This window comes from Homalodisca vitripennis, chromosome 1 (genome assembly GCF_021130785.1).
Source record: "Homalodisca vitripennis isolate AUS2020 chromosome 1, UT_GWSS_2.1, whole genome shotgun sequence".
NCBI lineage: Eukaryota > Metazoa > Arthropoda > Insecta > Hemiptera > Cicadellidae > Homalodisca > Homalodisca vitripennis.
The window spans coordinates 87,223,952-87,240,611 of NC_060207.1; the positions used below are offsets into that span (position 1 = coordinate 87,223,952).

Below are 16,660 nucleotides of genomic sequence, written 5' to 3' on the forward strand. Positions count from 1 at the left end.
TTATGTGAGTTCTTTTATCTACTATCATACTCAACATCAAGTTTTCTGGGTGGGCAAAGTAAGCGTTCCTTTTCAATAACGGGGTCAATTACTTGAAGCAGATTTTCAGGCAGGAATCTTGAGGATTTTACAGTTTGAAATATGTGTTCTGGTCCATCAGTTAAGTACTTGCTTTTTTTGATATTGAACCAAACAGGCATGTATGACTTCAGAATAAAATGAACTACGATTTTATGTTCGTCTGATGGATATTCAAACACTCACATACAATCTTAGAATCCTGTTAGCCATTGTTAGCCATCTTGCGTGAGAGAGTGGGCCAGGTTCACGGTGAGATAAATCTATAGGACAGATTCCTGATTGTACAGCAGAACTTATGTCCAGTAAATACTGTTGGTCCTTGCTCAATATGCTTCGGTCAATATCTGGAATTTCACACTCCACACTAGCAAATTTCACCAAGGGGAGTTTTTTTTCGCAGTTATTGAGCTCTGTTCCGTTAGGTCCTTTAAATGTTGTAGGCCCTGTAGTGTCTCCCATCCAAAAACTGGAACAAGTGTCGGAGTGGTAATTCGTTGAAGTGCAAGAGACAAACTGCCCACTGCATTGGCCTTTTCACTTTTTCTTCAATTGTTCGAATTACGCCCCCTTTTCCACCCTGTATTTGTAACGGTGCCGTCACATCCAAATGACGTCTAAATCATCAAGGAAAGTCCAGTTTTTTTTAAATAAGAAATTATACTGTCGGCAATGTTTTGAGCAGATCCAGAACAAGGTGTCACATGACCAACATATACAGATCCAGGTTCTTGAATGATAGAATAATGTTCTTCCTTAATCACTCTCCGAAAATGCTTTGAATTTACCTTTTCAATCACAATAGTGTCATCTTTCCTTCCATCAAAATACAATCCTTGAAATGTGTTGAGCTCAGCCTGATTCTGCACCTGCAGTTCTGTGCGGATAACCTTTTTTTTCCCCCTTCAGATTTTATTTTTATCAATAACATTAGAATGTTCAGTTTCAGTTATAATACCAAAATCTTGCAAAAGGCTAGAAGCAATAGCAGCTGTTTGCTCTATCAGAAACTCCAAAACGATCACTTTGTTAGCGCAGTATTAGTCAATTTAACTCGCAATCTGCCATGGTGTCTTTACAACAGGTTGAAACTCTTCATCGCTACTATCCTCATTTCTATTTATTTCAGTTGAGTCAAAGTCTTCTATTTGTGTAGGTTCCATAGTTTTTGAGCACGATGGCTGTGACAATGAGTCAACGTTCGACTGACATCTGCTGTACTCAGTGTTTTTTCTTTTTTGTCCTTTGAATAATTTTTTTTGACTCCTTCACATCTACGTTACCAATTTTGGCTAAACTATGTTTTTCTTTGAAGGTTACAAAAACTTAAGTTCAATGACTGGTACTTTTTTTGACTTCTCACATGTACAAACAATCGATACCGGACACTCACACAAGTCAACGGCCTTTCGGCAATTGCAATCTAATGTTATTGTGCATTTGCATGCGGAGATATCAAACAGTCGCAAAGACTTTTGCTTGAATTCTTCAACTTTTTTTTTTGAACGAGTCTTTTTCCTTATCTCGTTTGTAGGACTTCATAAGACCTCTGTAACTGTTATTGTAGGCATTGATCATTTGAACAATTCTGTAAAGGGAGACTGTTGGTATTGAGGATTTATCAAATAATTGCTTAACTTTCGGTGCAACAATATTAGAAATTTTGAAAAACTGTTGTTGTTCAAACAATTTGTTGTTGGTTTCCACAGCTAAATTGTAATGTTCAAGAAAGAAGCACTTTAAAACGTCTTCATAGGAAGGCAGTTTACTTACAGGTAGTTCCTTTGGGTAACCGAATATCGGACAATAAAACTCACTACGCGTAATTTTCTTGGACAAAGCCATGACACTCAACACACACTCAACTAAGTAACACAAAAGAAGCTTTGACACTGACAAAAAGCTGCCGAGTCACTGACGCGAGCTCACAAAATGGCGAAGCAAGCGTACACAACGCAAGGAATTGTGGGTTGGGTACGAGTGGTGGGGGACACGGTACAGTCACATACAAAACGAATCATTCCGCGCGGGACGGCAGTGTTGTAAACTGCGCCTTTTAGCGTAATTATCCGTTATTTTAAAGCTGTTTGCGCTACCGTAAACATTGTTTTTTTTAACTGGTTCATTGTGTATTTCTGTTTTCTAAGTCAAATTATACAGTTTTTTTTCACTATAGCGATTGATTATTTAAAGTTTTTTACACCGGAGAAAAAAATTATAAAAATCCAAGTTTTTTTCAAAAAACGAACTATTTTAATTGCATTGCGCTACCGTGATATTGAAAAAATAATTTTTTTTCCCAGTTGCATTTTATTTATGAAGTATATATGCAAGTTTTTCCGCGGTAATAGCACTTGAAAAAAAAAAATAATTTTTTTTTTCAGCCCACCCTACTTAATAGTCAAGTGTAAAAAACAACGCTTGGTGTACAACACTTGGCAAAAATGAGGACCTAACTCAAACAATTTTATGTTAAAATAAGTCACCACATTTAACTTGAAAATCATCTTCACATTCTATTACTACTTCCCAAAGATAAAAAAACATTAAAAATGGAAAACATGACTATTTCAATTTTTAACCATAACTCTTTAAAATTATATAGAATAGACTAGCAGTTACCCGTGGCTTCGTATTTTTGCAGGTTTTGCACCTTTATGAGCACCTCTGGTTCGAGTGAATTTTATTTTTGACGCCAATATTGAGTTTGTCTTGTTGGAACGATCTAGAAATTATGTTAAAAAGTTTATAGTTATTGCCATTGTAATTTATTTGTTCTTAGTATGATTTGTTCCATACTTGATTTTGCCTTGTTTCCCGATCAAGAAAATATATATCACAGTTCAGAGAAGCCCACTTCTGTCAAAAGTGAACTAAGATGAGAAAAGTTAGATAGCAACATTGTCTTTTACACCTAATACTTAGTATTTGTTAAAAATGTACATTTAGAACTACATTAACAATGGCACTACCCGTTTGTTTCTTTATAAACGGAAAAATATTGTCATTTAGAGCTGGAGAAATGGCACATTAGTTCAAAAGCACAGTCCAACAAACTTTCATCTTACAGCATAGTTCTTGCTGACTGCTCCAAAGACTCGTCTTTGGAGTCAAATTCTGATTATCTTATGTTTTAGGACATTTTCTAAGGTAGATGAGTACTTACCTAATCGCTGATATCTGAAACGGCTTTAAAAATAATGGTTATTCCTACCATTATTAGATATTTCTTATATTAGAATGTACTCAGTATAAATGTAAACAAACTTAAAATAATAAACAATGTTTACACAAAACAGTTGCATTTAACAGACACTTTAATAATATTTCACAACTTTAGAGACCAAGGTGGCATTTTTCGCTACTGTAAAGACCAGTGGGGTGTAGCCCTGATGGATTTTTGAAATAAGAAAAGGCCTATATTCATCCCAGGGACCGTAAGAATGTCCAAGTAAAATTTCAGTACAATCAGTTGAATAGCTTGTGTGTGAAAGTAAAAAAAAACATTTTCTCATTTGTAATATTATTAGGATATTTCATTTTTTTTAATACATTTCTAATTGTTTTGTTACGTCAAGGATACTGTACTAGTTTGTTATTATATTATTTTAGTTAATTTTTTAACATTCCTTATTTGTTAATAGTTATTTTTATAACTCTATACTTTTTGGGATTTCTTTTACCCATTTCTTCTTTTTAAAAATAAATAGCTAAATTTGCTTTTCCTATTCTAATTACGTACCCTTATTTTGCAACATCTTATTCACCCACATCTACCATATCTCTTTATATAATTTAAGTTGTATTTAAAGTACTTACTTAAGTCACATGTTCACAGGCCTCCCTACGATATTCCATATATTCGCACACAATGTGCCAATAGAAGAGAGGTCAAGAGCTTTTGGATACTTAGTTGCGGCAGGGTCAGTTGGCCAAACTGTGGCTTCCATTGTGAGTAGAAACTTACATGATATTTTAAATTTATTATTTGAGACACAAACTAGTTCTAGCTCCCAATGTTGGAACATAGTATGGTTGAAAACAAGAATAAATGAGTGACCAGTTATGTTTGAGGGTTGGCATTAGAATCTAGAAGTTGATTGCTTTGGTATTTTAGTTTAAGATAGGAGACCTCAGTACTGAGTAATATTTTGACAACTCAATTTTATGATTACCTTAATCCGATATTAAATTCACTATCTCTTTTCTGCTTTTAATCTATCTTACATTTTATTCAATCATATATGATACATCGAAGATGTCTGGTAAGGAAGTGCGGGGCAATGTTACGAACAAATTCTGATGCGACGCAGTTGATGGCATCAAGTGACAAATACCAGGGCCCTCATCCCGTCACAATCAGGACTCTATGCATCAACTCCTCCTAGGCACTTCTCAACACCCAAGGCTGAGACTCCCAAGAGCAATGTGTCTCTTGCTGAGGCCCCTCTGCTGAGTGCGTCTTCAGCGGCAACTGTTAGCGACCGGGTGCTGCCTGATGCTACACCTGTGTCTACCGCTTGCACTCCACCCCTGATTTTCTCGACGGAACCTTCTGCCGTGTTGACTCTACTTGCCCCTCAATTGTGTACTGCACTGGCTGCGGAAAATGCAATCCTAAATGAAGAGATTATCTAATTAAAACACAAACTAAATTGCATCCTGGATCACTCTTATCGAGTCAGATACTCAATTGCTACAATTTACAGACTAGGTTTTTGTACCAAAGTCACGGTTTGGCATGGTGGGTAGCCTTTTTCTTCTTCTTCTATGGGACGGCCTACTGCCATGCACTTAAGCCTTAAGGACCTTTTGTACACCCCGGAAGCACACCATGAGGCCTACCAGTCTATGATTCAGCAGTTCCACAAACCGCAGAAAAAAACCTATCAGGTCCTCCTGGGGAAATTCACAACCCTTGTCCAAACAAGATGCATTCTGCTCCCTTTGCTATTGTAAGACAATCAAAGAGTAAGTGTTTGGCAGTTTCATCTTGCTCATCACACATTCTACAGAGCAGATCCACCTGAAGGATGCCGACTCTGTGAAGATGTCATAAGTCATATATTTGGCCATTAAATACATATTTGTACAATAGGCTACGTCATACAAACACATACAAATAAAAGCAATTAACATATACAGATAAAACTACCTACAGACTAACTTTGGAAGACTAGACTAGATATATCACTTTTAAAGAACTCGTCAATTTTGTAAAAAGGATTGTTCAACAGCCAATTGTATAAAATATTCCTAAAACTATTGAAGCTACTATAATGAGCAGAAATGTGCAGTCTATTAAATAGCCTTATGCTAACAATTTCATAAGAGAATTTAGTTTTACTTAACCTAGAAAAAGGTACATGAATTTGGTGAGAATTTCTAGTAGCATAAGAGTGAACATGCTCATTGAGGACATAATTATTAACATTATTTTTTGCAAAAAGTAGACAAGATAAAATGTATAGATTTACAACAGTTAGTATTTTACTGCAAATAAAGAAGGGTCTACAGTGCTCAAGACAATGGGCGTTGTTGAGAATTCTGACTGGTTTCTTTTGAATAATCAATACTTCATTTATACTGCTACAGTTACCCCATAATAATAGACCATATGTAATTACACCTTGAAAAAGGGCAAAGTAAACCATTCTAAGACAGTGTTTGTCTACACAGTGCCTCAAATGGTACAAGAGATATATGACCCTGCTCAATCTTTTACATACATTATTTATATGAGAATGCCAGGTCAACTTTGAATCCAGAGTGATACCTAATAAATTAACCACATTATCATTACAATCAGCTTGAAGTCTTAAGGAGAAAACCATATTTTGAGTTTTTTCTAAATTCAACAACAGAACATTTGATTTATACCATTCATCTGCTTCATCAATCATACATCTTAGTTTAAGCTCTCTTTCATTCTGATTATTTACTGTTGTAAAAAAGTGACATCATCAGCAAACATTACTGATTTATAACTCACATTGTACTCAAGATCGTTAACCATAATTAGAAATAAAGTAGGGCCCAGAACTGATCCCTGTGGCACGCCAGACTTTACCTCTGAAGATTTGGAAAGATTACCATTAGTAAAAATGTTTTGTTGCCGTTAACTGAGGTAGGATTTAAACAAAGAATTTTGAATGCCTGTTACACCATAGAATTTAAGTTTTCTCAACAGGATGTCGTGATCGACACAGTCGAAGGCCTTGGAGAGGTCGCATAGAACTGCGCAGGTCTCAAAGCCTGCATCGAAACCAGCCAAGACGCCCGAAACAAGTCCCCCAACTGCATCGGTTGTCGACATCCCAGCTCTAAAACCAAACTGACTACAACTAAAGAGATTATTTGTTTCAAAATATAAGTTAACCTGGGTTTTAATGATGGCTTCAAAGACTTTAGAAAAAACTGGTACCAGAGAGATAGGCCTGTACGATTTAACACTTCTATGATCACCCTTCTTAAAGATTGGCACAACCTTTGACACTTTTAATTTACTAAGAAAGATTCCCTCTTTAAGCATTGCATTTAGACACATGGTGAGAGAGACATTCACTCCACTGCACACCAATTTCACTAAATTGTTTGAAACATTATAAATATCAAAGCTTTTGGAACTTTTTAACTTTAAAATTACTTTCACAATATCACTACACTCTATAGGCTGCCAGGCGAGAGGCTGATGTGAGGGTAAGTGTTGCACCTCTAGGAGCTCATCTGGCTTTGTATTTGCTGGGGGGATTTTCTCTCGGATTTCATCCATTACCGAAATGAAGTATTCGTTGAAAGAATCAGCATCCGGAGTAGCATGTTGTTGTTTCGGTTGAGTCTCATGTTTTATAATTTGCCACACAGCTTTGCAAGTGTTGCTTGAGGACTGAATAAATCCTTGGTTAGCATGAAATTTAGCTTGTTTTAGAGCCCCCTTGTAATTGATCTTGGCCAATTTATAATTTTTAGCATCCCTGGGATCTTCAGTCGCTTGTGAAATATTAAAAAGTGACATAACCATTTCTTTCATTTTTGCCAACTAAGGAGTGAACCAGTTGCGCAGACCTTTAGGTTTATGGTAATTCTTGATGTTATTTGTTCTTGAGTTCCTCATTGGCAAATAAATATTCATCCAGCCTATAAACACATTGTGAAACTTGTTATACATTTCTTCAGCACTTAATCCTTTAAGAGTTACACCCCAGTCAATATTCTGTAGACAAAGTTTAAAATCTTCAACTGCAGGCCCAGGTAATGGTCTGAAAGGTCTTCCTAAGGTAACCATGTCCCGTGACCTATAATCCGAGAAGACATTGATCTACTTAGTGAGAGAAGGTCAGACGCCACTCTGGAGGAATGTCTGTAGTACCATTCTGCTCATTCTCATACCCGGATGCAACCTCCTTCTTCAAAAAATTACAAAATCTTCAGTTGCAAAGAATAAAGAAAGAAGAACAAAACAAGAAAATCTACTTCCGTTCAAAGTCACAGAAAGAAAAAATGTCAAAGCCTCAAAGTAAAGGTACGCCAACTACAACGACAACTGTAGAACTTCCCTACCCTAAGATACAAATCAAGGCGGATAGTCACAGAAGATGTTTGGTGTGTAAAATGCAGACAATGGGAAGTCAACAACAAGAGTGATAGGAGTCTGCAAACCAGGTGCTGGCTTACTGACTGTAACTTCTGGCAACAGATGACGTGGCAAGTGGGAACGACAGGACTATCTTCAAACACCTCGAACAGCTTATCACAAAATATCTTGCGAGTTCAACCACAGTTATGGTTGCTACTCTACCTTATTGACATGACCTATCAACCAACGCACTCCCCACAGACGCCTTATCTCAGTTGGCTTCTCATCCTATCATCCAACGCACTCTGAACGTGAACTCATATCGGAACGTGAACTCGTACATTGAGGAATTCTGTGTTATACACCTGAGAGTGTGTTCAACCTCTCCGACATACAGAGATGGCATTTTACAGCACACAGGATGTACCTTCACCAGCATGGGAAGCGGATACTTGTGGAACGGCTTCTGCGGGGGCTTCAGCAAGGCGCCCAGGGGTTCAACACAGATACTCCTACCCCTTATTTTACTTCTGAGCTGCCTCTGCATACGGCTGTCGTCATGGGTCCAATAACCTCATCGTCCGGGAAACCTCACCTGCTCCCTCAAGCATGAATATGAAATCTTGAATCTTGAATCTTGCAGAGGCTTTGAAAAGCTCACCTGCACTATCTTCTGCCACTGCCACCCTTTGGGTCCATCTTTTTTAGGGACCCCACCTTCAAACAACGCTGCTGTTGAATAATAATCAAAAAATTCAAAATTTCACATTCAAAATATAATATGACAGCTTTGCCAAACTTCTCAATCTAAACCAACAAATTGGATGAAATTGAACTCATGTGTAAAAACTTGAAATCCCACAAGTCCACATCTTGTTCTTGTTGTTGTATTCTTTGAAACTTGAACTGTGTTTTGAAACTTGAAAACAGTTTCAACAATAAAAACATCCATCTTTGCCACATTTTAAATTACAAATTGGTAAACGTTTACTGTCGACTCCACTCCAAAGGAGGAGGAGTCACAATTGTTGTGAAAAGCAATTTCACTTTCTCCAATTTTTCAATTCCAGAAAAAGTTGAACGAGACTTAGAAGCAGTTGCTATTAAACTTCAAACAAGCGGCATAAAATCGTTGGTCATCGGAATTTGTAGGTCTTCCAGTGGGAACAAAGAATTTTTTTCATAATTTGAACACTTATTTACAGACTTGACCAATCACTGAAAAGATTTCATCTTGATGGGTCACTTCAACATTAACGCAACGAACAACAGGAATCCAAATACAAAAAATTTGTGGAATTGTTGAAGTGTTTTGGCTTTAAGTTGCTTCTCAGAACTCTGACCCGAATAACGGAAAATGCCCAATCAGCTATAGATAACATCATTTCCAACATTCCAAATGTCGCATTGGTGAGATCTCTAGTATACCAATATAAATATTATGTAAAGTGTTGTCTATTATGTGTAGTTGAAAGTAAAGCCAATTTATTAATGATAATAAAAAGTTTGATAAATATGCTATCCATATTTTGTAAGTGCAAGATTTAAGAAATAATTAGTTTTTAGCTGATGTAACTATGTTAAGTATGAAATTTTGGTCTAGGTTTGCCCCCACCTGACGTGGCAAACAAGTTTCTACCTGTTCGGCACTCTGGGTATTGTTTGGGTGTTCATCTGGCTCGTCTTCTACAATGATAGCACGACACTTACCAAGGACGAAATACCCTTGTTTGTACCAAAAGTAAGTAATAGTTAACTCCACCAATGTACAATAGTTATCCACAAATTAAAGACATAAGAAGTCGTTAAGATCATAATAAAATTATTTAAATTTTTGACGTTCATGAATAATTTGAAACAATAACAGGATTTAGGACATTTTTATTTGTTGTGTTACAAAAATAGAACTCTGTATTTTAAGGATTGGAATCCATCCTTTTTTCAAGTATAAAAAAGTTATGATAAAGGTTAAGCAAGCACAAATCAATATGTGATGATGAACTCGTATACATGATTGATGCAGGTTTTATGTAAAAATTCAAGTATATACCTGAGAGTCAGAGTAGTCAGTGGAAGTACAAACCAACCACTGCACAAAAAGACTGGGGAAGAAAATAAAGCACATTCCGTAACAGCCTCACTTAATAATTTGAAACAAAACTCTTGATGGCAATCGTTGCAAGGGAGAAGAGCAGGTGGCTTTGGCCTTATTTTATTGTAAAGCTGTTCAAATCTTATGGCAGCAAAATTTTAGTTTCAAAAGCAATGATAATTTCTTATTTTCAATGTCCATATGTGAATTAAGGGTATCAAACTAAATGCTGATTATTGATCAGAATTGTGACATGTACATTATCAGAAGAATAAACAGTCATATAGAAATTTCAATTTATTTGTTATGCTACAAAACGAACTATTGATTCAAAATTAAAGTTGATTTTAATGGCATTGTAAGTGAAAAACTAATTTTGGATACAAAATAACCTTAACCTTTTGAAGACCAGACCAATGTATTCATCCTAGGAAAAAATGTAGACACAAAAATGTGTATTTTTGTTTTTGCCATATATATATATATATATATATATATATATATATATATAATATTTTAATTTGAAATCTATAATACAGAGCACAAGTACACAAAGTTTCAGACAAATTTAGTATAAAATATTGTTTCTATGGTTTTTCAACTAAGCACGTCAGCAGATGCCATGCGCATAGCCAGCTTGTAATGAACACCAAACAAAGAGAAGTAAAAAATTCACTAGCCATCTATAAGGCCTTTTTTGCACTAAGAATAAATAATCAGTGAAGCTTCGCAGACAAAATTTCATGACCTCAGACAAAAAAAAAAAAAAAATAAAAAAAGATAAACATGTCATTTCAACTACTTCATCATATCGACTATATACAGGGTGTTTCATGAGAGGTTGGCACAACTTCAGGATATGATAGTAAGTAGTACGTTGATATGCATTTAGCATATGGCACTACTTAGGAAAAACAGTGCTGAAGCACTGAGGATATACATGGAGCAGTTTCTTGGCAGACATATCCCTGTTCCCAAGACTTTTGAAGCTGTTCATTACCATTTAAGAGAGACAGTTACGATTGAGACCATTATTAAAGAAAGGGCTATTGAACTAAACCATGAAATTAAGAAGATATTTTTCAAATTGTTCAGGGAAGTCCAGGAACTACTACCCTGCAAGGATTGAATATTGTAATTGGCAACTTACAAGTCATATTCAGAATCTAAATCATTTTAAGAATATGTTATTCACAGAAGAAGTTACATTTTCCAGAGATGATACAATAAATTCTTACAACATGTATACTTGGGAGAATCCCTCACGAATCTTTGATTAGGTATCCATATTAAAAGTATACTTGGAGATCACTTGCTGGGCCATGTATTCTTCCACCCCATCTCAGTGGAAAAGTTTACCTACAATTTTTAGAACAACTTTACCAGATTTATTGGATGATATTCAAAGTGCTACAAGAGAAGACATGTAGTTTATGCATGATGGTGATATTGTGACTGATTTACCTCAATGTCACACACCCTCTGAAATGGATTGGGCTTGGATGAACTGTAAATTGGCCAGCTAGATAACTGAACCTCAACCTACTGGATTATTTTTTATGAGATCACCTTACAGTAGCGTAGCCAGAAATTTCGTTCGGGGGGGGGGGTCCGAAACCGGGGATCCGGGGGACGTTTTGTGTGTTATTTACCAATGAGTTCACTGGTAAAAGGTAAATACCAAAAATATGGAGCTTTAGTAACTACGCTTATAGAAAGTGGAAAGATTTAATTGGCAAATTCAACTCTCACAGCAACTCTAGTACCACAAATTTTCTTGTATAGCTACAGAAACTTTACGAAGTTCGATTCTGGCCGAGTAGAAGGCACGAATATGATGTTGCATTCACTGTATAAGAAAGAAGAAGAACAAAACAGAGCTTCACTCAGGCGTATAATTGACACAATTATATTCTGTGGAGAAAATGAAATACCCCTTCGGGGACATTGGGCCACTGACGGCCGAAAACCCTTTAGAAAAAGAGGGCAATTTTCTAGCGTTGCTCGGGTACAGATCAAACTAACGGTCGGAAAATGCACCGGAAAAACTCCACTGATTAGAAGTTCGGCTGCTTTGGATTTCACTGATTGAGGTATTTATGAATGAGTTATAATGACGATTTATTGTATCATTACACTGTAGACGAGTACATAATTATCGGAAAAAAGTAAAAAAATCACTTTCGGTCGGAAATAAAATACACATGAAAAAACTCTAATGATTAGAACTTCAACTACTTCGGACTTCAGTTATTGGGGTAAACGTGGTATTTTTGATTGAGTTAGGGCGACGATTTATTGTTATCATGAAACTGTACTCGACTAACTATATAATTACTGAGAAAAAAAATCACTTCCGGTCGGTAAATACCGAAGAAAAGCTCTCTACAGATTCAAGTTTTGACGATTTTGGATTTCACTGGTTTAGTGGTTGAGGTAGAAGTGGTACTTAGAATTATGTTAGGACGTTGAGTTTAGGTATTAATTCAACGCCGACTAATACATATAATTATCGAGAAACAAAACAATAAAATTACTTCCGGACGGAAAATACCGAAAAAAACTATCTACAGATTTGAAGTTTTGACGATTTTGGATTTCATTGGTTTAGTGGTTGAGGTAAAAGTAGTACTTAGAATTAGGTTAGGTATTAATTCAACTCTACTGATAAGAAGTTCCGACTACTTTGGATTTCACTGACTGAGGTATTATTTCATTTTCCTTAGTATATTCTGATCGGAAGTGATTTTTTTTTCTCGATAATTATATATTTATTAGGCGGCGTTGAATTAATACCTAAAATCAATGTCGTAACATAATTATAAGTACTACTTATATCTCAACCACTCAACCAGTAAAATCCAAAATCGTCAAAACTTGAATTTGTAGATAGCTTTTCCTCGGTATTTTCCGACCGGGAATGATTTAATTGTTTTTTTTTCTCAATAATTATATATGTATTAGTCAGCGTTGAATTAATACCTAAAATCAACGTCCTAACATAATTCTAAGTACCAATTTTACCTCAACCACTAAACCAGTGAAATCCAAAATCGTCAAAACTTGAATCTGTAGAGAGCCTTTCTTCGGTATTTTCCGTCCGGAAGTAATTTTATTGTTATGTTTCTCGATAATTATATATGTATTAGTCGGCCTTGAATTAATACCTAAAATCAACGTCCTAACATAATTCTAAGTACCACTTTTACCTCAACCACTAAACCAGTGAAATCCAAAATCGTTAAAACTGGAATCTGTAGAGAGCTTTTCTTCGGTATTTACCGATCGGAAGTGATTTTCTTCTCGATAATTATATAGGTACAGTGTACAGTTTAATGATAACAAAAATCGACGTCCTAACTCAACCGAAAATACCACTTTTACCTCAATCACTGAAGTCCAAATTAGTTGAAGTCCTAATCAGTAGAGTTTTTCAAGTGTATTTTCCGACCAAAAGTGATTTTTAAAAATTTTTTTTCGATAATTATATACATGTCTACAGTTTAATGACACCTAAAATCAACATCGTAGATTAATAATTAAAAATGACCGCTTAGAATTATTCTAAGCGGTCATTTTACGTCCCCAAGACGAATTTGAACGAAGTGGTCGCTAATTTAAACTGTTCGCCGTGTTATGGTTCAGGTTACTTTGAGACGTCATGTGACCGCGCCCTATAGAAATACCGTGATTACACTACACTATCCAAAAGGCCGAGCCCAAAAGTATCGTTTGATACTTTATGATTTAAACGAAAGGACAATTATATTTTTAACAACGGTCACTTTAATCAATTAAATCAATCAATTTAATGTTTATAGACAAGAGTAATGATAACTGTCCTTTTTTCTCCTGCTCCATGCTTCATTTTTTAATGTCTTAAAATTTCGGGGGGGGGGTCCGGACCCCCTGGACCCCCCCCTTCGCTATGCCACTGTCACCTTAAGTCTACAGTAATAATAATAACATTTATTGCTGTAAACAATAAAAAAACCTGTATTTCAAACGTCATTAAAAAAATTGTTTTAAAATCAATGATACCTTATTTAATCATAGGTATAGTCAAATACAAACAGAGTTGTATGAAACAGAGGCTTCAGATGTACAAGAATTGCTAAGACAGGTGCAAGGAGGATGTAACAGCATCAGGGCTACTCCTGGGATCTTTGAAAGACCAAGGAATTCCAATGTTCTACATTGAGCAGCATTTGTAACTTCAAATCTTAATTGTATATAAATATAATATAAATTGTATTTAAAAACAACATTTCTTATGCACATACCTGTACATGTTATATTTTATTTAAAAACAACTGTTGGGATGCAATGACCAATAAATAAAGAAATAATACTTGGTTCTAAGAATTCTAATAAGATAGCATAAACACCGACCAACTAAAATTGATGTAGTTATTTTATTTCTCAACTGATCAAAACAAATTTGGTATCGCTAGTTTTGTAATTAAATTTGAAACAAATAGTTATTCTTGCAATTTTTCTGTAGGATTTGGATAATAAAGTTTGTAAATTTAAAAATGCTGCTATTTTGAAATGAAAAGTGATAATACGTAATTACATGTTTTGTATTGTTCCTTTTATTAGCTTAACATAAATGCCAAGTTTCATGTTATTTGCTTTGAGTTCTGAGATTTTTTTCATATATGGACAGGCAGACACCAACCAAAACGAGATAAGACATATGTTCATATGAAGTTTTTTGCTTGTTTTTGTGTCTACTATCATATCCTGAAGTTGTGCCAACCTCTCGCGAAACACCCTGTATCAGACTGGTCTTTTCCATGTAGTTACCTAACAGCAATATGTAGTTGGCTGGTCTCCATAGGGTTAAACAATATTAGTAATGAAAGTGAATGTTAACAAATATAAAATATGATGTAGGAATATAAGAAACTATTTCACCTTGTGACTTATGCCCTTGATTATGAATCCTTCTGAGATGATATATCATCCCTTCGGGATGGGTGTGATGAACAGCCAGTGTATGTTTTATGTGGTTATCGCCACCAGATTCTCAACCACACTTCACCCATCAGCCCCTCTCTTCCTTGACACCTTGCCTACCTGGAAATGCTCGGGGCTTGTCGGTGGTAGTTTGAACTACTTGGCTCTGTCTACCTGCTCTTTCGCTACAAGCTATTGCCCGTTTTAGGCCTCTGAAACAATATTCTAAACTGCACACGCTGAACTGGTTCTACAACACTCCGCTTGGCGCTGCTCGCTAATCACTAATAGCGTTTGTTTTTTGCGTTAGCTGCTAGGTGGCACATACGTCAATGGATTTCAAACGGAAACAATGTATAGCATTGAAAAGTTCATCTTCTCAAAAGGATTCATAATCAAGGCTTATGCCTACTTCAGTTATGGTGCATGCTAGTCTATGGATGAATATTTCCCAATTTCCATGTATAATCAAAGCCAACTATTGACTTTTGATGTAGTACTGTTCTAAATTCTCAAAATTACTCATAAATACACGAGAAACTACAAATAATAAATTGAATTTTAATTACTTATTTTCTATCTTCACTCTCACTTGCCAAGACCTATTACTTGGTATTAATTGAATAGTTTCATAGCAATGAAATAAATTATTAAAACTCGTTACTGACAATTGCAGTTGGCATGACCCATAACCGTCCCTATTTAAAAGATAAATTCATTAGCCATTTAGATTTAGGTACTTAAATAGAATTAAAGAAATTAAATATTATCTTTGTACTACTTATCCAGACAGGTTCCTGGACATTGATGAAAAACCAACTGCCCAGTTCCATCTAATCAAGACACAAATACCATCTCTTGGTAGGTATCGGAGACCCGCCTGTTTCCTGATTGGATAGACTTATCTCATCAAAACTTTTTTTTGGTGGAAGAAAAAACTTGTGTCGCTTTGTTATTGTGTCACTTACACAAAGTGATGATTGCCACCACAAAAAAATATATGTATTTGTCATCATTGCAGCCCAGCATTTTTATTTATATCATCAAAATCGTGTTAAATATTAGAGATTCAGAAAACTGGGCTATTCTTAAGGAAAGTTAATAACAGGCATTGTGGTGATAGGTGACGAACACAAATGTGCGCTGGACAGAGTTCATGTGTCACTGGCCTCTGTGGGCCGTATACGTTGCCCACTTCGCCATGAACTGGTCTAACTACATCATCATGCAGTGGCTGCCCACCTACTTGAGCCGCAACTTGGGTGCCAACAAGGAGAGTATCAGTCTCACCGCTGTCCCATACATCATCAACAGCCTCATCGGCATCGGTATGCAGTATCGGAATAGCTGAATTTCCATGCACCCTTTTTTCCTTTCCTTAATAATGTAGAATGTTAAAGGATTTCAAGTTTGGCTCCCAACTTATATACTAAAACTTTGTACTAATCTGTACTTTTTGAAAGGTTTTTATTATTGTACGGCAATTTCATATATCTAGACCTTTAAATTTTAGATATATATATATATATATATATTTGTTATCAATCAAAAACTCTTACACTCTAGATGTGCCTTTTGTGGGTTTGTAGTACATCAAACTAATAGGGCTCTTCCATCAAGCTTCCAGAGATCCAAATGTTAATCTTATGAGAGTATTTTTGTTAGTTTAACTCATTAGTTAGACATCGATGAAGTGTTAGTTTTTTTTTTTACTCAAGCTAGTCTTCCAAAAACTTGAAGTAGGCCTGCCCTATAAGTGTTCTTTTAAATTTTATTCTTTTTGTGTACTTGTAAACTTATGAACAGTTACATATACAGTTTTATACACAGTCTATGTCTAATGTATTTAATTTGTAAAGTGCAACACAATTTTTAGTGATCTGTGCAAAAATTAAAAGTTTACAGTATTTTCAAAATTAACTATAAAAACTTTATTTTTATAATCATTGTTT

The 16,660-nt window shown here is 35.4% G+C and overlaps 1 protein-coding gene across 3 annotated transcripts in view; it reads left to right on the forward strand.

Moving 5' to 3' along the window:
• Positions 1–16,660, forward strand: part of LOC124366089 (sodium-dependent phosphate transport protein 1, chloroplastic-like) — a 56,643-nt gene that overhangs the window by 8,012 nt on the left and 31,971 nt on the right. For all 3 annotated transcript variants that reach the window (XR_006922776.1, XM_046822350.1, XM_046822337.1), the window contains exons 4-6: positions 3,917–4,029; positions 9,258–9,395; positions 15,832–16,036. Coding sequence is in view for 2 of the 3 variants with exons in the window: in XM_046822350.1 (XP_046678306.1) it covers positions 3,917–4,029; positions 9,258–9,395; positions 15,832–16,036 (456 nt within the window). In the remaining variant the exon portion in view is untranslated. The remainder of the gene's footprint in view (positions 1–3,916; positions 4,030–9,257; positions 9,396–15,831; positions 16,037–16,660) is intronic.